Source organism: Trachinotus anak, unplaced genomic scaffold (assembly GCF_046630095.1).
Source record: "Trachinotus anak isolate AG129_WGS33_773 ecotype Australia unplaced genomic scaffold, CSIRO_AGI_Tana_v1 ptg000020l, whole genome shotgun sequence".
Lineage (NCBI taxonomy): Eukaryota > Metazoa > Chordata > Actinopteri > Carangiformes > Carangidae > Trachinotus > Trachinotus anak.
The window spans coordinates 5,669,133-5,696,042 of record NW_027273871.1 but is presented as its reverse complement, the minus strand read 5'-3'; the positions used below and the strand labels follow the sequence as shown (position 1 = coordinate 5,696,042).

At 40.4% G+C, this 26,910-nt stretch overlaps 2 protein-coding genes across 5 annotated transcripts; one reads left to right on the top strand and one right to left on the bottom strand.

Annotated features, from left to right (window-relative positions):
* Window positions 1–1,722: 1,722 nt before the first annotated feature.
* On the bottom strand, window positions 1,723–22,025 carry ap4m1 (adaptor related protein complex 4 subunit mu 1). Of its 4 annotated transcripts, none has more exons than XM_071505898.1 (16): window positions 21,906–22,025; window positions 20,667–20,728; window positions 19,958–20,043; window positions 19,122–19,228; window positions 18,509–18,605; window positions 17,832–17,942; window positions 16,674–16,751; window positions 15,896–15,958; window positions 15,578–15,644; window positions 15,432–15,485; window positions 13,121–13,227; window positions 11,088–11,179; window positions 7,736–7,780; window positions 6,616–6,666; window positions 4,218–4,335; window positions 1,723–3,076 (listed from the first exon to the last, which is right to left on the bottom strand). In XM_071505898.1, the coding sequence occupies exons 1-16, from the start codon at window positions 21,920–21,922 to the stop codon at window positions 2,885–2,887; spliced, it is 1,347 nt and encodes a 448-aa protein (XP_071361999.1). In that variant the 5' UTR covers window positions 21,923–22,025; the 3' UTR covers window positions 1,723–2,884. The 4 variants fall into 4 exon arrangements, with proteins under 4 accessions (XP_071361999.1, XP_071362002.1, XP_071362000.1 ...); XM_071505901.1 differs by lacking the exon at window positions 21,906–22,025 and adding an exon at window positions 21,708–21,792; XM_071505899.1 differs by lacking the exon at window positions 21,906–22,025 and adding an exon at window positions 21,452–21,768.
* Window positions 21,943–25,238, top strand: rbmx2 (RNA binding motif protein X-linked 2). The gene is made up of 6 exons (XM_071505903.1): window positions 21,943–22,078; window positions 23,164–23,279; window positions 23,440–23,491; window positions 23,597–23,726; window positions 23,958–24,144; window positions 24,225–25,238. Exons 1-6 carry the CDS (start codon window positions 22,074–22,076, stop codon window positions 25,031–25,033), a joined length of 1,299 nt encoding a protein of 432 aa, XP_071362004.1. The 5' UTR covers window positions 21,943–22,073; the 3' UTR covers window positions 25,034–25,238.
* Window positions 25,239–26,910: the final 1,672 nt, after the last annotated feature.

Sequence of the window (26,910 nt, the reverse complement as noted above, 5' to 3'; positions counted from 1 at the left end):
GGCTTCCGCAAAGGCAGGATCTCTCTCTCTCTCTCTCTCTCTCTCTCTCTCTCTGTGTGTGTGTGTGTGTGTGTGTGTGTGTGTTTCAGCGGCTGCAGATCATGTTGCACAACGCGGAGTCCGCAGGAACATGACAACATGAAGCATTAAATGGTAAAAAGACAGAAGATGATTCATCATTGAGAAGACTGACTCACTGTGTCTGTCATCTGGAGGGTTCGCTCCTACAACCATGGATGGGGTCCAGGCGCAGGCCCCGGGGCCAGAGGTCAGGGGCCCCTGGGCAAGATCCTGTATGAAGGGACTGTTAAGATTTCACGCCTGAAAGTGACAGTTAAAGACACAAAATGACCTCAAAGAGATTTAAAACAACTACAGAGACACACAAAATGAGAAAAAAAAGATGGAAAAAGAATCGAAATGAGTCCAGTGACACAAAACGACTGCAAAGAGACAGAAAACAATTACAAAGAGACCAAAAACACAACCACAAAAGGTTTTAAATTAGTAAAAACAGGTGCAAAATGACCAAAAAGAGACACAAAATCACACAAAGAGGAGCAAAATTAGTTAAAATAAACACAAAACACATTAACCACAAATACACACAAAAAGTCCTTATAGAGACATAAATCTATCTGTGTTATTACTGGACTTTTTAACTCATTTCTACACGTCTCACCATTTTTACGCAGATGACAACAGATGTTTCTGTTAAAGTTGACAAATTTAATCAACTTAATGAGAGGCTGGTTGGATAAAACAGAGGGCCTCATTGACCACAAATATCTAACCACACACTAAAAATGAAGCCTTAATTTTTCCATATGTTAAGAAGCTTGTTAATCATGTGAAGAAATTTCTCTAAGATCAAAGGTATTCTGTCATTTCAATGTACTGACAAACTCAAATTCATACCTCTGTACCAACACCTTCAGGATTTTTAAAGCTAATGTTGATTTAAATATTTGAAGGTGTAAAAAAAATCCAAGAACAATATATTGGTTTAATTTCTATGGTGAAGATGAGACATGTTTCTAATGGGAACTGAACTGACATGTGAGTTGTGGGTTTTTTACCACCGCAGCATTTAGACAGAATGAGTACATCACTATACACGAATGGCTCATTAACTGATTTCCACCGACAAGCCATAGCATTAGCTAGCTTTGTGGCTAACTAATTCAATGACAAATAAACTGCAGTAGAAACTAAAAGTGCTGTTGTTCATTTATTCACTTTCTGTCAATGCACCACAGCCTGAGCCTACACGTTATGCATTCAGGGATTATTGTTTGTCAGCAAAAGTATAGTTGCAATGCTCTCTGATGGACAAACTACACAATAGCAACACTGCTGAGGAAAAATCAAGCATTGATCTTCTGCTTTCCATTACATTAATTTCTTATTACTTATAAACGATACTGATTTATCTGCATTTACCTTGAATCAACTGATAAAAATCGACAAACCTGATAAACCTGACAATGTATCTGTCAGGCTCTAATGAAGTTTCTCAGGTCAGCGTGTCTTTGTACCCTTTAGAGGTTCCTAGAACCTGATGTTAAATAAAGAAACACTATCTTTGCCCCTAAGCTTTGTAACATTTTACCTTTGACAATTAAATCATCCAGCCATATGAATCAAGCTTCATTTACTCACAAGTGCAGCAAACATGGATCAATCCGCTGTTGAAAATAATCACCATTGAATACACTTATGTACATTTCCTCCTGTTTATTTGTCAAAAACCAGCTGTTTTAAGATGTTACTGAGCTTTTCTTTAACCAATAAAACTATATATTTTCAAAAGATTAACATCTTCAGTAAAAAACAATGGTCTTGGAGCTGAAAGCCACATAATTCAAAGTGTCCCACAGGTTTTTCAGGTGGTTTTTTATCACTTTTAAAAAGGTGCTTTGCAAAGGTTGAAAACAAGTGAATAAACCACAAAGCCATGAATAGTTACCAGACAGAAGTCATAGAAGAGAAATTGTCAATGATATTTGATACATCTGAGCTGAAGCTGCTGATATTAGATTAGTTTGTGACAAAAAAATATCCGAGCTCAGCTTTTTAAAACAGAAATTCACCTTTAGTTAAAACACAAAACCTGAAATACGAGGTCACGAAGAGAGAAAATATGACTTGACTTTATTTACAAGGCATTTAATAGATTCATGACTTTCATCTCTTATGAATCAATACTGAGCCGAGTTGGATGAACACTATGTATTTCCAACAACTAAATAAATTATTTAGTAATGTAGAGGTAAAACAACAGGTGTCACAAAACTTTTCCTTGTCATCAAACAAACCAACCTGCTGCCACAAATACTTGAGCAACATACGTGGGTTAATCTGCCGCTGAAAATAAGCCGCTACAAATGCACTTTTCCTCCTATTTGTTTAATAAAAGTTACAGCCAGAAGTTGTTTAAGGAAATTACTTTTTTATATTTATTTGGTGTTTTAAAAGATTTATGTCTTCAGGAGGAACCAGTGGGCTCAGAGCTGACAGCCACAGACGGATGAGGGAGGTGTTGAGAGACGGACTGAACATTGGTTTGGCTCAGAACATGGGATTATATGACATGAAGAGAGGTACAGAATATCAAATGACTGATCATTTAATTGAAAAAAGAAATGTTAAGCAGCAACAATTCTTAAACTTAGTTGTAAAATAATAAAATAAAACATATTAAAACTACAGACACATAAATTAATTTGAAGGGAAAGCATTTACATTATTTCTGTTTTTTGATTCCTCTCATGTGCAGTCTTCTTCCTGTATCATCAGTCAACAAAAACAATTGATTCATCACTGCTTCATCATGAAACTGATGAGACATGTTCATCATTTAAGGCAGAGACAACTGAAAGGCTTAAATCCGGATGGTGTAGGAGTCGGAGTGGGTGACGTATCGGACCCAGCGCTGCGATGGGCCGGGCTGAATGGGCGACAGGCGGAGGAAGCGGATCTGCAGCCCCGTGGCGGTGATCTTTGGCAGCTCGAAGTTCAGACCGACCGGACCCACCTCCAACATGGAGGCCGAGCTGAGGCCAGGGACCTCCAGCTGACAACAGGAGGAAGGCGGGGAGGGAGTCATTAGAGAGCAGTTATTGTGAGTTTGTCCCAAAACTGTGTGATACATGTGTATGTGTAAACATGACTAACTGGTCAGTGACCGTCTGCTCCTCTCAGCTTTATTTACTGGTTCTCTGGTAAAATCTGCTGATAAAAGCTGCTCATCTGTGAAACTGAAACATCTGCTTTGTCGTCCATCTGTATTCAAATTCACTTTTCTAGGATTTCAAAAAACAAAACAAGACTTTTCAAAAAGGTCTTAAGTTGGACAAAGAAAAGCAGGAAATCATGCAGCACAGGTCAAAGGTCAGGATCACTAAAGTCGGCATGGTTCATCCTCTGGTGACCAAGGCCCAATCCCAATGTCCACCCTCATGGACTTAGAGGGAACACGGCTCAAAGTCTGTTGTGCTGTCCCAATGTAAAACCATCAGGGGCATGGGAGCAGACTGAAGACTTTGCCTGAGGGAATTACCCAAAGTTCATAGCGTTCTGACATTAACCACAGAGTTACCATGGTTACCAGGGGACGCCCGGAAACGTATAAAACGTTTAACAACAGCCATAAAATGGAAAAAAGAAAAATGTTGAAGAAAACTGTGAACAAAGAAACAAACATGTAAGGAAGAAACTCAAACGTTAACGTTACAAGAAACAGACATTTACATGTAAAAAAAAAAAAAAAAAAAAGCTCAGTGATTCACAGCCACAACTGTGATGACTTCATGATAAATTCAAAATTGCAAAACAAGATGTTTTTCAAGGTAACGTGATGTGTCACAAAGTGCCGTCCCATTCCTCTTTAGACTATTTTGAGTCCTTGCAGCCTCTCGCACTCAATCACTTATCAGGTGACGTCGCGAGGGTTCAGGGCCCAATAACGTCTGAAGCAAATTACATGGCAATCAGTCCAATAAATGTTGAGATATTTCAGTCTGGACTAAAGCAGTGGACTAACAGTGCCATTACTCAAAGCCAAGCTAAAAAAAAAGGTTGTGGTGTTGTTTGTTGTTGTTGTCAGCCAGCTTTACAGACGACTGACAAGCTCATAACACAACAGTTTAAATATAAACAAAAAAATAATTTAAAACAAGACTGAGTAATGTGCATCTGTGTGTGTGTGTTTTTACCTTGAACAGAGCAGAGAGCTGTGTTCCTCCGGGGAAGCGAGGTATCTGCCAGACGACAGCTCTGCTCTGCGGCTTCAGCTCGGCGCTCTGATCCGGACTGCTGAGCTCCTGCGACAGACTGAACCCACAACACACAACAGCTCAGCTCAACACAAACCTCTCACCCAACTTTCAACTTCACACACTCGTCAGCAGTGTCAGACACCAAAGGTGACGCCTGAGGAGATCAGAGATCGTCTGGGTTTAGGTGTTCCTGCAGTGGTGGTCTTACAGAGGTGACCCGGGGATGAGGCGCTGAGGCAGAAACGCTCTCAGAGATGAGCACACCAGGAGATTTGATAGATAATCCTGCTGAGGGCTTTCAGCTGATGTACCGCTGTCATTTTCCACAACAAACATGAACACATGAACACACTGTGGTGGTTTTATGTGCAGGACTGTGTAGAAGGTCTAAGACCTTCAGTTGTTCAGGTTCTTCTCCATCATCAGTCCCATCAGGAGGCATCTGATTGGTTCAGATTCATCCTGCATCAGGACAACGAGTCCAAACACACAGAGTCATAAAGATCTCTAGGGACCTGGAGAACCAGGAGTCCTGCAACAGAGGGTCTGGTCCCCACAGAGACCTGATGTCAGCGTCATGGAGTCAGTCTGGGAGCACATGAAGAGACAGAAGACACTGAGACAGGTGAACTGGGGAGAAATGGAGCTGGTTTAAAGGCAAAGGGGGGTCACAGCAAATACTGATGTGATTCAGGTTTTACTCTTTACTGCACTTTGGGTGAAGCTCAGTTAAAATGAATCCTGAGCTCAAAGGTTCTTGAGACAAGTCTTTAAGATAGAGAGGGATGCCCCTGCTCTGATAGACTGGTTCCACCATCAGGGAACCACAGACCAGAAGAGTCTGGACTGACTCTGTCTTGTTTCAGGGATGGTGATGACAGACGTTGTTCATTGGAGGAGAAGGAGCATAAGGCTGAATGATTGATGGTGCAGACCCGGACATCACTCTGAAGGCAGCGTTAGTGACTGAATGTGACTGTATCATCATAGGCAGCTGCTTCAGTTCAAATTATAACACATCCCTCATATTGTTCACACTTTATCGTGTTGCAGATTTAATGAAATAATATTAAATTATGAATTTGTATACATGCTTCTAGAAAAACCTTCAAATTTATTACAGATGAAAAACTGAAATCTCTCATTTACAAAGTGTTAGTGTTCAGACTCTTTGCTCTGGCTCCAGTCTGTGGTCAGCTGCTTCCTGTTTGCTTGTTATCAATGAGATGTGTGTAGAACTTAATAAGAACAAGTAAAACAGTGTCTTCAGTCTCTGACTGTCCTTAAGTGTCCCAACCAAAGTCCAGACTTAAACCACACAGAAGATCTGTGCAGAGACCTGAGGATGGCTTCCTGTCCAATCTGATGGAGTTTGGGAAGAATTAGGTCAACTGCCCAAATCCAGGTGAGATTGACCCAAGAAGACAGGAAGATGTAACTGCTGGTAAAGGGGCTTCTACAGAGTCCTGGATTAAAGGTCTAGAGACTTTTGTAAGAGATTAAAATTTTTGATTTTTAATAAGCAAAAATGTCTGAAATCATGTTTTCACTTTGTCTGATGGAAAACTGTAAACTTATTATATTTAAAATGAAATCTGCAGCAGAACGAAGTGACGGGGTCTGAATACTTCCTGAAGCGACTGTGTGTTCATGCGTCATTTTGTTGCAGCTCAAACCTCTGACATAACATATTCAAATCCTACTTTATGGTTTCATGGCTGCACCATTAAACCAAATATGAGATTATGCTTCAGGACTTATGCAAAATTTACACCTCAAATTTCAGCCTGATGTGTTTAGTGTGTTCGGTAACTTTGGAGGATCCACAAGGAATAAACACTTTTCGGTGTTTGAAGATTTTCTCACTGCACAAGAGTTTGTAATGACCCATTGAGGTTTGAGAGCTTTTTTAACTCACATCTCTAAAAGCCACAGCAGATGGTTGAGCGCTAGTCTTTCCATCTGTCAATCATTTCAATTTCCATTTAATTTAAATAACAAATTAGGTGCATTTCCTTCTCTTTACCTGAGATGTTTCCTACTTTGTTAATGTTGTTTCCCATTTAAAAACACTCACAACAGCAGACACAGTGTTTAACATGTGATTTCCTCAGAGACGTGGAGCCCTCTTCACTTCCTGTTTGTTCTCAGAGAGCTGACTCTCTCTCGCACACACACACACAGACAAGAAACCTGAACAAAGCCTGGTTCACACACAGACTGGAGGCTGGGGGGTCAGACCCAGGCTGCAGCTGGAGGTTTTTACATACAGACTGATTTAAATAACAAACAGCAGGTTCAGGTGAGCAGCTACATTTGAATGGGAGCGTCTCACCTCACAGAGCCTTTAGGAACGGGGACGGTGGCACAGACGTTGATAGCAGCGCTGCGAAAACAAAGCAATGACATCATCACCATCATCACCATCATCTTCATCATCATCATCATCTACTGATCCTCCATATGTTTATTAACATTATGTCACAGCTCACTGCACAGATCAGCTGGAATATAACAGAGTATATTTACTCGTGTACATTGTAGATGCACTTGTACTTCACATGAGTGCTTACTTTCTACTGCAGGCCAGCAGGAATTATTTTGATTTAAATTTTTCTCAGTTTCATCTATAAAAATGTTTATTGTAATTTTCTAAAGCCCAAAAGCGACGCTTTCACTTTCATGAAGTTGGTAAACTCAGGAGAGACCAATTAAAAACAGAACGATCAAAATCAAAGCAGAGATATATCGACTTTAAGTTCTTATATTTTCATGAAAAGCTCCAACTAGAATCAACGCCTTGTGGTTGTTTCCTCCATCATCCAATATCAAAATCTCCTCTTCCTGAGTTACATCATTCAAAAATGACCAGAGGTGTTTCTGCAGAACATTATGATGTCACAGTGAAGTTGACCTTTGACCTGTTGGACATAAAATGTCATCACTTCATCATTTTATCTGTTTGATGTTTGCGTTAAAATGTGTCATAATTAGTGTATCAATCTGTGAGGTCACAGTGACCTTTGACCTTTGACCACCAAAATCTAATCAGTTCAATTTTGAGTCCAAGTGAATGTTTGTGTCAAATTTGAAGAAGTTCCCTCAAAGTGTTACTGAGATATCGTGTTCACAGGATGGAACAGAGGCATTAAAAACACTGGATCCTATATTTCCCATGATGCCACTCGACAACTGGATAGTGACTTTCCTTAGATCCTTCCCGCCTCCTGAGCGCCTACTTCTTTCAAACAACTGTGGTTTGTGAATTTCTCCTTTAAAACAACACGTGGCTCCTCTGTAAACAGACAACCGGTTGTTCTTCTTCTTATGTTATCAGAAGGCGTGTTTGCCCCAGAACTCAGGGACCTGAATTATTAAAACACACCTGCTGCTCCTGGTTGATCTGAAGACGTCTGATACCTACAGTGTAGATTAGGTTTGAAGCAGAGACTGACCTCTTTGGTGGCAGATCACAGCGAAGCTTCATGTACATCAGCAGCCTGCGGAGAGAATGTTTGACCTGTTATCCCTCTGTAAAGCACTTTGAACTGATTCTGCATGAACAAATATTTCTTCTGGGGCACAGCAGCAGAAACAAGTGTGATTTTAGTGGTTCTGAGTCACTTATGGAACAGTTTAAAACTGTGTTTTTCATTGCTCTTGGCTTGAGATGTGTCTGTGGGGACAACAGCTGTGGCTGCAGGATACTGTCATAAACCAAACCTCTGGTAAAAATAATCTGATTTATCGTTGAGTGGCAGCTAGCTTGTCAAAGCAGATGTTTTTTGGATTCTGGAGTTATTGGGAGGGAGGGTCTGTGATCAGGATCTCAGGAATCAGGATTAGCAGACGTGCAGCAGCAGTGCAGAGTCAAGACAACGTGATAAAACTGTACAAATGCCCTCAGCCCCAAGCCCCGCCCACCTGGACCCACCATCCAACCTTGCAGGATTTGGTTTCTCTGAGTATTTACCTGAAATCTGCTATATTTTTATTGGATCACTCAGAAAACAGTCAGCCAATCAGAAAACTTCCGATTAAAATGTATGTACTTTTACTCAGGTAATCTTTTAAATACAGGAAGTATTTTTACAGTGAGGTATTGTATTGGTACTTTTAGTTAAGTAAAAGATCTAAATGCTTTCCCCACTGCCTGAACCATTAGCCATAGAAACCTCCTGTGATGCTGTAGAGAAACCAATTTCTGCCTAACGTGGTTTTTTGGTGGTGGTGGTGGTGATTGACAAGAGCTTCAGCCATTGTTGTCTTTACAAGACAAGAGGTTATAATATGTCCTCTGAGGAGCACTACATCTTCAGGACAGATCGGGTTATAAAATCCTGTCACTGCAGCTCAGGTAGGAAACACTGTCGAAACACAAGGATGAAGATTTGTAATAAAAAGACTTTGTATAAGTCTTTGTAGACTGCTGAAGCCTCATATTCATTCAGGGCTGTGGATCTTAGTCCCAGTCACCTGCACTGACATTGCTTCAAGTGCTGATCTCTTCAGGCCCAGTATGGAGAGAAGAATGATAACAGCCACCAATAATAACACTTTGAATGTACATGAGGGCTGGTGAGCATTGTTTCAAGAAAGAACTGTCCTTAAATCACCTTTTTTTTTTTTAAAGTGATTTTTGCCTTTAACTGAAATGCGTGGGCAGACAGGCGGATGATGTGCTTCAGAGGTTCAGACAGAGGACACGGAGGTTTATATGGGACATTTCTAAAGCTGTGCAGACAGTGTTTTGTCAACAGCGTTGACAAGAACACAGGACGGCAGTGTTATTTTGTGCAAATCTGCTGTGACTGGAAAGTAAGAAGCTGCAGAGAACATGGCCTGTTTTGTTCTGCAGCCTCTAGACTACAGCTTTAGTGAACACCACTGCAGTATTATTAAAATAAGCTCATTACAGTTTTAAATGGACGTTTAGACCAAACTTTCAGACCAGCCACAAATCCAGATGATCATTCGACTGTCAGATTGTTTAAATAATTAATTAGGGGCTGTGACCGAGGTGAAACCTCAGAAAAATGAAGCCAACAGTGAAGAGCTAAAAGCTGCAGTTCCTCTAATGACCACTAGAGTCTTGCCCCAACAGTGAGTCAGTCCCCATAGACTCCCATGTTAAAATGTCCAACTTTACAGCAGAAATAAACATGTTTACAGCCTGGTACGGGGGTGAATTTTTATATAAATCATCGTTTAAACTTTATTCAGGCTCAAAGTTATGATGATCGAGCGTGTGGCTACTTTGAGTGACAGGTGGGTGAGTGGATGCTATGAGCCGAAGTCTTGGCTCCACCCACACCCCACCTCTTTGCCCATTTTTGGATAAACCGTGATGTAGGCGGAGTCAGGCACTGCCAAGATGGCGACAGCTTTAAAACCGTTCAGTGTCTGTCCTGCTGTAGCTTCTAGGCCTCAGTGACGCCTCATTAAGTCACTTTTAATCTACGGAGACACAGTGTAATTTGTGAAAATCTGATTTCTTTCCTCAAAGGAAAACTAGAAGTTTCATTTTCCTTCAAGTGATTTCTTTAGATTTTAGCCTGGTTGTTGTATCAGGTCTACTATGGAAACACTACACTCATGGTACTTTGTGGTGTTACTGTTCTTTCAGTATTTTTCCAGGGGACAGAACATCGAGGACTGACAGCTACATGACTAATCAGGGTTGAGCAGTTTGCTTTTCAGAATAAAACAGATTTGTTGTTTTAGGTCTGATGTTATTTTTCCCATTAGCTAGTGAGTGCTGACACAGCTACAGCAGCTCACATTACTGTATAATATATTTGACCTGTGGTTGGAACATGTTTATAACATTGAGCCTATTTGTGTTTGAGATGCAAATCAATGGCTATGTTTGTTGTTTACAGCTGTTACCTACAGTAGATTTGTGAAAACGATCCAAACATTTCAACGGACACGATGCAAAGAAAACTTCCGCTTTTACTGGAAGGTGGCAAATATTGTTGTTAGAGGCTCTTTGCACGCTAGTGTGTTACAGCTGTGCTACTACACCACTGAGTGCAGTGTCATCATAAACAATAAAAGGACCAAAGTTGTAATGTTTTAAGTCACATTTTAAGATGCACTTTTTACACCTTGGTAGTTTTCAGCTCTATATTTGAACCAGATGAAGGATTTTAGTCGTCAGATGTCTGGATCTGAAGTTCTCAGAGAAACCAGCTGAGTAAATGTTAGACAGCTCAGCTCCCGGCTGCTCAGAGACGTCCTGTGTCACTGAAGAGCGTCAGTGAAACTGTTTTATTCAGTGTTTCTACTGGTTATATGTTTGTTGTGGAGAGGAGGAGACCTCTGTGGATAATTCAGATCCAGGTAAAAACCTCCTGAACCACTGACACTGAAGAAATCCAGACCAGGAGAAGCTGACGGCAACAGTGGTGAAGACAACTCCCATGATCCCACGTAACTTCATTACATCACCTAATGCTGTGTTTTGTTATTGTTTTGATTGAGAGACCCTTGGAGAGGGAGAAGTTACAGGCTGTGTGTTTAAATGATGGGAAATGTGTGTTAACAGGGTGTTGGCTGACAAATGCTGAAGCCGTTTCCTGTTTTCCAGCAGATTTCTCCTGTTAAATGTCAGCTTCAAAACAGAAATCACTCTTTGATTCTGTGGAGCTCACAACAAAACCTCATGTTCACCTCATGTTAAAATACTGAGAGTTTTTCTTTTGTTTTTTTCTGTTTGGCCAGTTATGCACAAGAGGAAAAATACACATGGAACCAGAAAGGACCATGAGTTGTTTTCTGGGTTGGTGTGTTTGAGGTCTTTACCTTCCTCCGTTGTCTCTCTCGATGGCTGGGAAGAGACGGAAAGGAGGAGCTGAAGGCAGATCGTCACTCAGCTGGTACTGCATCACTGTTTGCTGCAAGAAGAGGAAAAACAAGATATTAAAGGTCCATATTTTTACTTCTCCAGTGTTTTATTTGAAGTGTTCATATCCATCAGAAGATTTATTTGTGGTTTTAAGAACTAAAAACCATCTCAGTGTAGTTTTACACCTCCTCTTTCAGGCTTCTCTCTGGAGCTCTAGTAACAACAGGTCAGTAAGCCAATCAGAGGAGACGATTTGATTCTCTCTTCTGATTGGCTGACTGATGGGTTGAGCGATCTAATAAAAATATAGCAGATTTCAGGTAAACACCCAGAGAAACCAAATCCTGCAAGGTTGGATGGTGGGTCCAAGGGGGCGGGACTTCGGGCGTGGCTGAGAGTGGTGACTGCTTTGTTGTGACATCATAAAGTTCCAGAAATCCTGACAGCTTGTTTTAAGGCTCAGTTTCTGAATACAGGCTGTGTGCATTCCTCTGTGGACTGAGGCTCTGATACTTTCACAGTATTAATATAGAACCTAGACCTGCTTTATAATCAAAAAACACATGGACATCTACCTTTAAGAAAATCAAGACGAGAAAACAATGATAGAGGCTGAGGAGAAGAGAGATAAACTGCTGCTTTAAGACAGGTGCTGTGAAATAAATCAGTACTTTCAGTGTGTTTACATGCACAGCAGTGGCCTGGTTGATGATTTTTTTAAAATGGTCTCAACTGTTTAGCCTGAGGTTCGAATGAAGTTCAAGTCCATCTTCATACAAAGGAAATGAAACAAATGTCTGACTGTGAGGAAGGAAATCAACCTGTGGCTGATGGGATTATGTTTATTTGTTTAAGTGATTTATGTGCTGAAGCATTTCAAATGTGCTGTATACAGGAAAATGTGGAAGAGGCTTAGTGAGATTTGCACCATGTTTAAGCTCCACTGCAGGAAAACAGAACAGTTTACTGCTGATTTACAGGATTTTGTTCTTTAAGACTTGGGCAGCACTACAGTAGAGGTCCCTCGGGCTGATTTACACTCAGCTGGCAGTTTATTAGGTACACCCAGTGATAACTGTCGTAGTGTAATCCAACAGCATTGCAACACATTAACCTTCACAAAGGTCATAATGTTCTGTTTTTGTTGTTTTAGAGAGGTGTTAACATCCAATCTCACCACAAGGTCCCTTCATTTCCTGTTTTGGAGCTTTTGATCATATCCCACAATCCCCTGCACCACCAACAAGAAGTGGTTAAAGCAAACAAAGACATATTAAGTATTGTTCCCATGCAGGATGTCTGGTTGCGGTGGACTTAATGGTAACTTGGAGGTAGCAAGGTTGATATTCAGAGGGCAGTACGAGGGATCAGGGCCCACAGTACATTTTTGCCCCGATGCCACTTAATGGGTTAACAGTCCTGACCATTCTCATTCTCAAAAAACAATCGTCACAGTTCTGGGCTTCATTTCTGTAGCCAAGCGATTTAACCTGTAACTGAGTGATTTACAAAAAACAGTCTGTTGCAAAACAACAAGACTGTTGCACTAGCGCTTGTTGCACAAAATTTAATCAGAAGATCTGCCGTACGCTGTGGCCTGACTGCACAACATGACTCCTGTTAGAGACAGCAGATGGAGCAGACACCTGCTGCCTTCAGGCGACGGTGTGGAGACTCAGCACAGTAAACGACAGGCCATCAGTACTGACTGCACTAATTCATGGCATTAAGATTGCAGTGCAACGCTAGATTCCCGAACTCCACCAGTTGGGGAAATATCCTCAGTGCAACACTGGAGCTAGTTCACCTGTGCAGCACTGTGTTTTGTACCCTGTACTGACACAAAACTAGATCCCTCAACCTTATAGTAGTTCTGGAGGCTGTAGTTTGTGGTGCTAATGAACTGTATTACTTTATACCAAAAGTGTTCCCATCAGTCCAAACCAATGAACAGAGACCAGAACAAAACAAATAGAGTGGGTGAGATCACCTCTCCCTGGCTCGGACACAGTCTGAGGATCCGGTGGCTGTCAAACTCATCCAGTCGGACCGCCTGGTGGAAGCTGCACTCGTCAACTCGAACGGCAGCCCCGTAACCTAGAAACAAAAAACATCTTTGATCAGAAACTCCAACACCTGAAACAAAATGAAGCCTTGTCTTGCAGAGACTCATTTTAAACCAGTTCCAGTGGATTTCAGGATTTGTATGGTGAAATGGAAACTCTGTCACAGAATATCTGCTCTGGTTCAAATTCACACTTTTTCAACCTGACAGTACTAACTCAGGAAAAACAATGCATCCTGGGAAAATTAATGTGAAGGTTGCATAAGAATCAGACCTGTTTACCCAGCAGAACGCAAGGTGAACACAAAAACATTTACAAAACAATGTTATAAGGGTAATAAAACCATCAGCCATTACCCAACATGTCAATGAGTGTGTGCAGATTTCAGAAGGTCAAGTGTAATCACACTTTTAAATTTAACCTGAAACAGCTTAATAAATAAATAAAACCCAAAATAAAGATGAAGGCGAGAGTTTGTTACTGATGTGACCACACTGTCAACTATCAACTGAAAAACAAGAACAGGAAATGAAATGCTGGTGGAAATGAAGTCCACCTGTTTTTAATAAAGCCAATGCTGATCTGTATTTATTTAGCAGAGGACAGAGGCCATGTGATCATGTGACAGGGGCCATGTGACCTACTGGTCGGAGTCAACAACGTCAAACAACAAAATCCAGTGACACAAATCAGCATTTGTTTCACTTTTCTCACTGTGGTTTTACTCCTTTTAATAAATCTGGATAAGAACTTAAATTTGTGACCCAGTTTGATTTTAAGTTAATTCGTAGTTAATTTGAAGGTAATTTAAAGTTAATTTGAAGTTAATTTGAAGTTAATTTGAAGTTAATTGACTCGGGGTGCCCTGGCAGTCTTCATGTATCATTTTTTAAATGATTAATCCTCAATGAATCATTCAGACACATTAATCTGCAGCAACCAAATATTTTAATATGTAAACTCACAAGCATCTATAAATACAACAAACTGACCTCACAGATACTGTGTATGAATAACACACACACACACTGTCCCAGGAAATCTCTAACATACACACACACGCACATACACAGCCTCACAATAAATATTATATACAAATTTTAAAATATATAATTCAAACGAAACAGAATCCGCATTAATGCACCAGTTATATGGGTGAATATATGTCTCATTCAGATTATGGATAAATGTCTGTAAAGTACGAGGACATCTTTCAAAACTTATTCTTCTCTTCCTGCTTTTAAAACATGTTCAGAAAATGCAGAAAGAAAGCATTAAATCAAAGCTCCATCCTCAGATCTCATCAAATCTTAATCTGAAAAATTCAGTTTTTAAATAACACTTACAGGACAGTCATGAATAAAATCAATGCTTAAATTTTAATTCAACTTTGTGTGATTTTCCATCTCCGTCTCTCCGCTCACTCCGCGCACTGTGACCCAAACATGTGATGTGTCTGTAAAGCAGTCACAGTAGGCTGGAGTGCGGCTGCATGTGCATTAACGCAGCATCACGTAAACACTAGGAGGAGACACGCTAACAGAGGTCAATTATGTCTTTCGTTTAAAAGGTCATGCAATTTGAGGTGGTTTCACAGAGAAAAACAAAGTGTAAATGAGATTCCCAGCAGGATGAGAAAAGTGATTTGGGATCAGTGACGAAGTGCTTTAATTGTGATGAGTAGGATCTTAATATCAGTTCTAAAACCAAATGGTAGCTACTGTAATTTAAAAAAAAATATGAGAAATGATTAAAATTATTTTAAAAATTATTAAAGGTCCATGTGTTTTTGATTATAAAGCAGGCCTAGGTTCTATATTATTACTGTGAAAGTATCAAAGCCTCAGTCCACAGAGAAATGCACACAGCCTGTATTCAGAAACTGAGCCTTAAAACCAGCCGTCAGGACTTCTGGAACTTTGTGATGTCACAGCAAAGAGAGGCTCAGATCCTCTCTTCTGATTGGCTGACTGACCTGTTGTTACTAGAGCTCCAGAGAGAAGCCTGAGAGAGGAGATGTAAAACTACACTGAGATGGTTTTTGGTTCTTAAAACCACAAATATATCTTCTGATGGATATCAACACTTCAAATAAAAGATAGGAGAAGTATAAAATATGGACCTTTAATGTAATTATTTTTGAAAACATCCTCTTACTTTTCTTAAATCACATTTAATTTTTAATGAGTTTAATGAGCATCTGTGTGTTTGTGTGTGTTTGTGTGTGTGTTTTACCTCTGAGCTCTGACTTGCCGATGCTGAACTCCTCATTCAGACCAATTCGCATCTCTGGTGAATGAGAACATATGAGAGTTCAAACCTGGAGTCAGTGCTCTGGATGATGACAGCCCACGTGCTCCTTCTAAAACTCTAAAACTCACCTGAACAGGTGGGCATGTAGCACTTCACTCTGATCTCCCCCTCGACGTCTGCTTTCATCAGAACTCCCTGCAGACAAACGGTTTTTCAGGTGACTAAGTTAAAACATGTTTCAGTGTTAAACAGTAAAACCAGCGACAACATCAGACAGACAGAGACATGATGGCTTCAGACCTGAGAATCAGTCTGGAACTGAAAACTTTACATGACAGAAAATGACTTAATGACAAAACAACCGTTCTAACCATCAGATTTAAGATGTTGTGATGATGTTAAGGAGCCCAGACAGTGACTGATGTTCTCACGTTGATGTTACTCACGTTGGAGCCGATGACGACTGACATCCTCTCAATCACGTCCACAAATATCTCGCTCTTTCCTCCCTGGAAACACACACACACACACACACACACACACACACACACACACACACACACACACACACACACACACACACACACACACACACACACACACACACACACACACACACACACACACACACACACACACACACACACACACAGGGAAACTGTGAGTTCTGTCCCTCATGATCACAGTCATTTGTTTCTGTGTCAGGAAGTCTACAGTCCAGCTGGGACCAGACTATTTATTGGAATCACTAGTTTCAAGTCTTCTTCAAGACAACATGATGTTTATTTTTTTTAAATTATGGTCCATTTAGAGGAAAAAAGATGATAAAACAGGGTATGCATTAGGGCGGGGCTACTGTGTGATTAACAGACTGTACCACACAGTGACCTGCCTGACAATCAGGACAGAGGACAGAGCAGGTCAGATCCACCCCTCACTCCTCCTCAGCTGCTCGTTCTCCTCCAAATATGGTTTCTTCTGATTTTTTAGAAAACCAAAATGGCAACGGACAAATTACAAACTTGAGAAAAGTAAAATATGAGACCTTACTAGACCTAACTAGTTTTGTGTTTTTGTGGGTGTTCATGTATGCGTGCTGTCTGTCACTATGGAAATAAACTTGAACTTACACATCAGAGTGAACCGGAGAAAGCAGATTTAAGTGTCTGTCAGTATTGTGTGTCACTGTGTGGTCATGTTCAGCTTCATGATGATGTCGTTTACCTGCTCTCTAGTGGACTGGATGGGTCTGGTGGCTGCAGAACTAGGAGCCACTTTACTTTGCTGCGTCTCTGCTCCAAACTGCAGCGAAAAAACAAAACCACAGCAACAACAGGGTGAATCTCAGGTTAAAGTCCTCTCAGACAAACCTGTGACTGTGGGATGTTTACGTACATTTAAACAACAGAGCTGATGGACGCTGCTACAGACCATCACCACTTCAGATAAATCTACACTGACGCTTTAACTCTGAGGGGTCTGTATTGTTTCGTACATATGAATAAACATAACTGTTTATTTCACACATTTAACAAAAGTATAATGTTGCACACAGATATCAGGATATTTTAACTATTGTACAGTCATCAACAACTACAATAATTTCTCCTATGAGGACAAATTATAGTAGATTATATATATATATATATATATATATATATATATATATATATATATATATATATATATATATATAAAACATAACTCATAACATACATATCACATATTATAATCTATGTCATCACTCATTATCTGTGATGGTGCATTAATAACTGCTTACGACTGCATCATAGAAGAACAGCCTGAGTCAGATTTACTTCTCATGGAGGCTCAGGTCTGTCAGTGTCTGTGACAGGATGCTCTACATCACTCACGCTGGAGGAGGTGGCTGAGCTCAGACCTCTGGCTGACCTGATGAACATCACGGACAGTGTCCCCCACCCCCTCCACAAAACCGTGGACAAACTTAAGAGCGCGTTCAGCAACAGGCTCATACAACACCGCTGCATCAGGGAGTGATGCTAAGTGATGCTAAGTGCAATCAGACTCCATAACATATCTTTATAATTCACCAAAACTCTGCACTCTCACCCCTCCTCACTGGTCATATACATATACCTAAATATATATATATATATATATATATATATATATTTCTTATTTCTATTCATGCTTCTGGAATTTCTGTGTATTTTTGTCCTTTGTCTCTGTATTTTATTGTACTTACTTACTGCTATTAGTGAAGTCAGTCAGTCATCTGTATCTATGTTTTTAGTTGTGTATAAATCCATCTCGTGTTTAACATTTTATTAAGTGTAAATTTACTGTTTGTAAATGTGACCTCTCATCTAACGGTGTCAGGTGTCGTTGGTGTGAACGCACCAGGCCGACGTTGCTGAGGTCAAACAGGCTGAAGGGTCTGGAGGAAACGGCTTCAGTCTGGATGAAGTTCTTCAGGACGTCGGAGGACGTCGTCTGGATGTAACCGTAGTCCTGACACACAAACGCACACACACACACAGATTCAAGATTATACTGTGACTTCCTCTTAACCTTGAGAGGAAGTAAAATACAGACTTATATCTTGTAGAGAGAGATGATGTGATGTGACGCTGATCCTCTTTACTTAGAACGATCTGACTCCTCACTCTGATGTCTTAATGAGCAGTGATGTGCTGGAAGCTTGAGACACAGCCTTTTTTCTAACAGGTGAACACTGGCTGCAGGTGAGTTACCTGAACGGGCCTCTGATGAGTAGATCAAATCTACCTGAGTGTCACCTGAACACCTGCTTCACTGGGAGAGACACAACTCAAGGGCTGCAGTCAAAGATTACTCTCTTTTCCTAACCACTAACTAGTCATCCTACCTAGAGGACTTAATAATATTTGTGCTGCTGTTTTGTACGTTATGAACTTAACGATCTTTTCTAATTCTGAATAACAAACAACTGTCAGGAAACTACATTATAACTTTTTACAGTGTGGTAAAGCAGCAGCATCTCTCTCTCTCCCAGCTGTGGTCCTTCACTGCTGACAGAGACAGGCAGGGAGACTCACCACAACCTCGTCCAACAGCTCGTAGATGAGGGCAAAGTTCATCTGCACCGACCTCTCTGACAGGCTGCCGCAGTAATCTTTAACCAGAGCTGTTAACCTGAGAACACAGACACAGACAGACAGACAGACACACACACACACACACACACACACACACACACACACACACACACACTCTCTAACATGTGACCTGGTTCCTCCTCACGGTTCAGATCATTGATCCATTCATTCAGTGAAAATGAGGCCAACAACTGTTTCTGACGTAAAAACCTGAAAAAACAGTGCCTGTGATAATAAGAGGATCAATAATAAAACCTTTTCTTCTTCAGTCAAATCAAACTTTTTAAAACATACCTAGATCTTTGTTAGTATTTCTGATCCTGTGTCAACTTTTATTTAATTAAAGCGGTTAAGTCATGGGGTAAACAAGTTACCTGTCACATCATGTTACAGGCATTAAAAAAGTTTGTAAAACAGAAAAAAAAAAGATGTTGCACAGAAAATTAAAGAACGAGTTGTGATAACTTGTGAGGAATTGGTGTGTCCGGTGGTGTGAGGGTATAATGTTTATTCCTGTGGTTCCTGCTCTGAGCCTTTTAGGACAAACACACACCTGTTGAGGAACTCGATCACGGTGAAGGGTGAGGCGTCGACTGTTGTCGTGGCGACCCAGTACAGTCCTCCCTGCCTGACGTGGACGAAGTGAAGGTCTTTGTGACTCTGCAGAGAAAACACAAAAATAAATCTTCACCTAAGTCACAATAACGAACAAACACAGTCTATTTTAACTAATATCACACAAATCATTGTGTTGTTCTTGTTCACACATTCACAGTGTAGCTACAAACAAGTGTGTGAAGCCCTCGACTAATGACACGAACGGAGTCACTCAGTGAAACCAGACTGGAGGTTGTGGGTTAAAGATACTTTGACTTAAACATTAGAGAAACATCAGCTGATGTGAACCAGGCCTCACAACAGAATCACAACAGAGGATGAAGAGGAGGTGATGGGAGGGGTGATAGATCTTCATCAGTCCACGGTCAGACAAATAATGACGGAGATGATTCAGTTCCGCTACTCTCCCTAGAAGAAGACTAACTCCAGCTGAGACGACTCTTGTTGGAGCCAGAGGAGGTTCGGCCAGTAATTAAATCCAAGGGTTCACCAACACTTTCCAGTAGCACTGTGAATGTTCAATGACTGTGTTCAATAAAGACACTGAACATTACAACTGTCTTATATATTTAATTCAATTCTTATTTAAGTTTATTTTAAAATTATACGCATTTTAAATATATTTTCATTTGGTTAATTATTACCTTTTAGCCCTAACCTGTACAAAAGGTGACATAAAAATAAAGATTGATTGACTGACAATATCCTAATACACACACACACACACACACACACACACACACACACACACACAGATACACGTAGTGTTACCATGACAACCGGAGGCTGGTCACCGGTCAGCGCTGTGACTTTTTCATAGAAAATACTGACGACATCACTTCCTGCCTCTCCACGGACTGGTGGTCAGGTTAAGAAACACAGGCTGCTTCATTATGAATTCATCTATCTTGATAAACTGCCATTTTACTGAAGAACTAGTCACGGATGCAGGATTTCTTCTTTACTGTGAACGATTCTGGCATCAAAGCTGCAGAAACTAACATTGTCTTAACAGAGATGTAAATGTAATTTTCCCATCTGTTTGTCAGCACCATAACTGGACCAGCTGTTCACTATGCACTGCTGTGATTTCTCATTCAGCTGCATGAGAAAGTATGGCCTCCTCTGGGTGAATTACATTTATGTTTTGTTGATTTTTGATGGGAAAACAAGAGAATACAACACCTGCAGTAAACTTAGTAGGGTGCACAAACTTTTGCCAAAATTACCAGCTTGTTTCCTATTTTTTCATTTGATGAAATAAAAAGTAACATTTAAACAAAGGCTCATTTTAATTGTCCGTTGGGGTTGGATTTACTTCTTTCCCTTCAAAAATCAACAATGTGAAATCTGTTCAGGGAACCAATTTACAGACTTTAAGCTAATGACTGTTAAAAAACCACTGATCAGGGGACAAAAATAAATGCATGCTTTGGATGGCCTCAGTAGTTTTTGCTGTGTGACAAGAAGGTGAGGATACAGTCTTTATAGATGAGGTGGTCGCCCTTTGAGGACAAGATGAAGACCTGAGAGATCATCCTGCTGGAGACATACAGAAATAGAAAGGAGACAGAAATCAATCAGCTGTAACTCAAATTTATTTATTTATTTTTTCTTAAAAATGCTTGCCTGCTGAGAAATAATTGCGATACAGGTGCTCCCCCTGCCGGTGACAGTTGATAAAATTCTGTTTTATTCCATTTTATTTACTTTTTTAAAATATATATATATCTACAATGTGCACCTTCACTGTGACTTGCAGGCAGCTAAAATCACCCAGTAATGTTTTATCTTCAGGAGAAAACCTGCCACCAAACTCCACTCAATATTCTGCTTATTTTAAGTGGAATATTGCGTGAGCAAAATTCCCAGGTGTAATGTTTACCTTTATCTTTTTCAGCATCCTCATACATTTTATATGCATGTACCTTACCACGCAGTTTGCCCTTTATTCACACAATTTTCACATAACTGTTCCATCGTGGATGAGAACACAGGGTTGCAAGTGAAGCTAATAAACCAGTCCAGAAATTAACTTAAATTGAATCTAATTATCGGAGTAATGTGTGATTTCTCTTAAGCCGAATTTATTAGAAGTTCCAGACGAGCCTGACAAATTCTTAATAACATTTTAACATGCACGCAAGGTTTGAAAACAAGTCAAAGTATGTTAAATTGACTACAACTGTAAATGAGTTTGGTTTTAAGGGTGAGCATGCCGCACTGTTTTAAACTGATATATATTTCAGTAACTGCATTACTTACCCACAGTAGATTTGCTGTAAACAGTGGTGAATTGGTTTAAATGTTATCTTATTAATCCATAAATGACAGTAACAATTATTTTATTGCTGCTAACGGTAGCCTGGCTAAAGTTAGCTATCGCAGCGTATTTAAAGCTCTAAAAGTCAACATGAGAACTGTCCGTGATAAACTGGTCAACGCTGAGAAAGCTCTGCACATAAAGCAGTCAGCTGAAACATTATGATATCGACTAAAATACAAGTTAAAGGTGTGTTACTTTAGTTAGCTGCCTGGCTCTCATCTGACAGACCGGTGTTGAGGTGTTTACAAACCGGGTCGGTAGATGTCCGTTAGCCGCACAGCGCCACCTGATGTACGGGCGGTTCGCCTACACATAGCTAATGAAGCTAAGCTGTGTTAAAATGTATTATCAGTTAATTTTACTGTATTTATGATAATATACAATTTTACATACATTTCGAACAGTAGCATTTTAGTTATTTAGTCGTTTGTAGCTTGTAGTTCAGGCATCCAAACAGCAGGCGGCAGCACAGGCAGTGATTCATACGGAAACGGCTCATGTTAGCAAAGCAGCCGGTTTCCACATTAGCTTTGGTTCCTCTCCTGTGTACAGTACTTCACCATGAAGTAAGTGAACATTCTTACATTAAACTGATTATTTGGTTTTCTATCTACAGCTCGGATTTAATTCATTCTGTCGCTGGTTGAGTCCTCTGCTGTACGCTCACATGCTAGCTGGTGCTAACGGCTAACAAACATTGTTGATGAAGCACAGCTAACCTAGCCACCTTCGCTCATTCTCACTAGACCGAACCCTGTTCAAAAATCTCACAATTTAATGATTCTCTTTCACTCGGCTAGTCCAGATACTCGATAAAACATAAGAGCTTTAGTTCCAATAAACCTTTAAGAGCAGTTTTTGAATTCCGCACACACCAAGCATTTCGTATTATAATAATATGAAAGTTTTGCAGTGTGTTTAAGTCCTTGTGCAATGGCGCTCCACGGTCGGTTTTGGTGAAAATGGATCGTTTGCTTTTAATTATTCTAAGTCAGTGCATTTACCAAGCTTAGTAATGTATATTAAACTTACATTAAATGTTTAAAAACTGTACCAAAATCCCAAACGTGCACGTTGCATCATTAGTGGGTAACATAAAATCGATGAGAGTTTGAATGAAGTCTGGCGTGACGGTTTCTCCATGCATAGAATCATAAGTATTTATTAATATAAACCTATGACAAAACGACATACAAGTCAGAACTGGTTCTACATATCGTAAACACATATAAAGCTAGAGCAATATGGTCACTTTGATGACTAAAAGTAATTATATTGCCCACAACTTCTTATAAGTTATTGTGTTGCTATTCAGCTCATGAGGGTTTAGTTTATATAAACTTGGTCATTTTCTCCTAATTAAAGCCTCACAGAGATTGAAATTAATGGTGTGTTCAGGTGCTCCTCGTCAATTCATATTAAAGTAGAAATCATAGTTTATCACTGGGCAGGTGTCTTCAAGTCACAGACAAAAGTGATATCACACCTGATATCACATGACATTTTACTTCAACACATGATGGACAAGTGGCAGATAGTGTACCAGGTCAGTGGAAAAATGCTTCCATCTAACACCTGGAGAGGTACTGTTAAGAAACAGCGGGTAAATACTCTGTAAAAAAAAAATGTTGTCACTGTCTTCTGCTTTCAGTCCACTAACGAAGGTGAAGCTGATCAATGAGCTGAATGAACGGGAGGCCAACCTCGGGGTGAACGAGTCTGTTTCCTGGCACAATGTGTACAAAGACAGCGCCTGGATCTTTGTAGGTAAGCCAGACCCTCCTGTGTGGACAAGTCATGAGCTAATGCTGCATGATTTCATTATTCTCAGACCGAGCTTCAGTCATTCTGAGGGCTTGGAAACCACCAGTAGTGTCTGGGTTCTGTCACACAATACGTGGATGAAGTATTTTTCTGTTTCCTGCAGGAGGATTTCCATACGAGCTGACTGAAGGCGACATCCTCTGTGTCTTCTCTCAGTACGTACTAACACACTTCACCTTATCCTCTCTCTCACTGTAACAACCATCATGAGACTGAGTGAGAATTTACTCTCTGCATCTGTAACAAAACAAACCTGTCAGGTATGGAGAGGTCGTCAACATCAACCTGGTGCGCGACAAGAAGACGGGGAAGTCCAAAGGTTTCTGCTTCATCTGCTACGAGGACCAACGGAGCACCATCCTGGCTGTGGACAACTTCAACGGCATCAAGGTGACACAGCTCTTACTTCAGCACGCTCTATCTCAGCTGTTTATCTTATACACTGACAGAAAGTTAGAAAAGTTAGTTTGTGGTTTTAGTGGGAGCTGCTGCATTGTGGGAAGTGGGTGTCAAAATGTCAAACTCTCCCTTTAACTCTGACTGCAGCAGACAGAGCAGCACTGACTTTGGAAAGTGTTAATAAAAATCAATAAGTTGAATCTGTGTTGTTTGTGTCGTCAGATCAAAGGTCGGACCATTCGCGTGGACCACGTTAAAGACTATCGTCCTCCCAAAGACTCAGAGGACATCGACGATGTGACCAAACACCTGAGGGAGGAGGGCTGCGCTCCCATAGCCCCTGAGTCCTCCTCCTCTTCTTCAGAGGAAGATGAGCAGTACAGCATACCTGTGAAGAAGCCCAAGAAAGGTGAGGTCACTTCCTGTTTTCTTTGAGCCGCCTGATGCAAGAGTTGAGGGTTTTTATTTCTCCTCTGTTCTCTGTCCCAGACAAGAAAGAGAAGAAGAAGAAGAAGAAAGAAAAGAAGGAGAAGAAGAAGGCAGAGAAGGAGAAGAAGAGCCGGGCAACCTCCTCTTCCTCGCCTCCCCCTCCTCTTCATCGTCCTCCTCCCGCCATCAGAGTCAAAGAAGAGAAAGAGGACGCCGCCTACGACAAGTACAACCAGAGGGGGGCGTCGCCAAGAGAACAAGAGAACGGGCAGAGAGCGAGGGAGAACGAGAGACTCCGAGTGGAGGAGGAGGAGGGGAGGAGAGATGAAGACAGGAGGAGGAATCGTGAGAGGGACAGCGACAGAGGCAGAGAGGGAGACAGGAGAAGAGAGACAGATTGGGACAGAGACAGCGATAGAAGAAGGGGGACAGAGAGAGTTGATGATAGAAGAAGAGAGACGGACAGAGATGATGATAGAAGAAGAGAGATGGACAGAGACAGAAGGAGAGAGACAGATAGATATGATGATAGAAGAAGAGAGATGGACAGAGATGATGATAGAAGAAGAGAGACAGACAGAGATGATGATAGAAGAAGAGAGATGGACAGAGATGATGATAGAAGAAGAGAGACAGACAGAAATGATGATAGAAGAAGAGATATGGACAGAGACAGAAGAAGAGAGATGGACAGAGACAACGATAGAAGAAGAGAGACAGACAGAGATGATGATAGAAGAAGAGATATGGACAGAGACAGAAGAAGAGAGATGGACAGAGACAACGATAGAAGGAAAGAGACAGACAGAGACAGAGACGACAGAAGGAGAGAGACAGACAGAGATAGAGACAGCAATAGAAGAAGATAGACGGACAGAGACCACAGAAGAAGAGACAGATTTATCAGTATCCTTTAGTTCAGTGTAAAATGTCCAACATGCTGCTGTACAAAGTGAAATGTGTTTGTCTGGAGCAGAGACGGGGACATCTTGTTTGTCCTCCCATTAGTCAAGTGAAAAGTTTGTGTTGTTGATTTAATTTTGTAATAAAACAAAGAAACGTTTTCACCTGTGGCATCAGAGTTGAGATTCATCACTGTGATATTCAAAGGGAGGAAACTTTAAAATATGAAGATTTATAAATGGAGTTTGGTTTGTGTCACTGCGACAGCACTGACAGGCCTCATGAGGAACATCCAGCGCTCGGCGGCCATGCTTCAGTTCAGTGAGTGGCACCACACAGTCTGTGTTCATCCATTCAGTGGACAAATCTTTTTAATTTATTCCAGTGGCTCAGGAAACTAAACTGTGCATATCACTAGTTGCTCTGCATCCAGAGTATAGCTGCATTTTCTTTTTCATCTGAACAAAAAAAATAAAAAAGTAAGAACAGCAATCAGTAGTTTTATAAGGAGGGTTAGGACCCAGACTGTGCCAACCAAACAGTACTGGTCCTGTCACATGGACATGGTTAAGAAAAACCATATTTTAATTTTTGCACAGGTTAAACAAATAAGACATAACACGTGACCATCAGCTCACGGATTAACATGTTATAAACTCAAAAACATGTAGAAGCATCAATTTAAAGACAGCTGGACTTGTTTTTGTTTTGAAGCTGAATCATCTTATTGATCGACAGCAAAAATCACTGGTAGTCTTATTATAAACTAGAACTGGGACCATCCTGAAATATCTGAATATGTAAAAATAGAAAAAAACTATTTAAAGATAAGAACCGCACAGAGGAACAAGCTGCATCCATTTATTATAGAAAGATCACAGAACAACGTTACACTGAGAACAAAGAAGAGTCAGATCAGAACATCAACAGTGATGATTCAGTCGCTCTTCAGTTTCCTGTTTGTTTCAGTAGATTTGATTTCTATCGTCCTGCTGCTGTGACAGAAAGAACCTGGTGATGTGACACAAACTCTGACAGATTGATCGTTGTATATAATAGTATAATAATAATAAAATTAAAAATAATAATAATAAGGCTGTAGTCACGTACAAAAAAAGTTTGAACTACTGCTCACTGGTAGGCAATACAAAATATACAGGAGCTTTATAAATCAAATAGAATTTTTTAATGTTTTGGGTAAATAAATATGCCGAATTAACTATTAACCATAACTGTTTGCAGTTTACCCACTGATGTACAGACTACCTTCACTGAATCACTGTGGTACTCAAAGACACTTAAAAATCCGATGATTCTCAAGCAAGTTCTGCAGCTATGAGGAGTATGTTTTCTTTCTAAGTTTATGGATGTTTATTTGTGATGATGATAAACTTCGACTGAGTTATGACTTTGACACAGATTTGGGCACTGAGGGTGTGAAAGTATCCAACCCTAATCACAACCATGAGCTGTGTCACTGCTGCTGATCATGTTGATCGGCAACCAAACTTCAATAACTTAACGTTTCTAAAATACCTGTATACACCTGTCCATGTCACCTCACACTATCTTTGCCTTAGATTCTGACTTACAGGTGAAGCCTCAGGATTAAGACAGACTTCACCTGTGTATAAAGCCAGATCTTACCTGGGTATGAAGCCTGACTTTACCTGAGTATAAAAAAAAAAATCTGGTACAAATCTTTGAATCTTTATCAGGTTTCTACAAAGTGTAATTTGTAGTGGCTCGTGAAACTCTGTGATTGGATGTTTGTTACTAAAAAGCACCCTGGGAGTCGTAGTTAACTCCTCTCTTTAAGTTTTCATGATCACAGGATTTAATA

What these genes read in the sequence shown, in the direction of transcription:
- ap4m1 (XM_071505898.1), bottom strand. An exon ending in TGTGTCCGAGCCAGGGAGAG is followed by an intron (nt 11,180 to 13,120) that starts GTGATCTCACCC and finishes CTCTTCTTGCAG; the next exon opens with CAAACAGTGATGCAGTACCA. An exon ending in TGTGATCTGCCACCAAAGAG is followed by an intron (nt 6,667 to 7,735) that starts GTCAGTCTCTGC and finishes TTGTTTTCGCAG; the next exon opens with CGCTGCTATCAACGTCTGTG.
- rbmx2 (XM_071505903.1), top strand. An exon ending in CAGCGCCTGGATCTTTGTAG is followed by an intron (nt 23,280 to 23,439) that starts GTAAGCCAGACC and finishes TGTTTCCTGCAG; the next exon opens with GAGGATTTCCATACGAGCTG. An exon ending in ACAACTTCAACGGCATCAAG is followed by an intron (nt 23,727 to 23,957) that starts GTGACACAGCTC and finishes TTGTGTCGTCAG; the next exon opens with ATCAAAGGTCGGACCATTCG.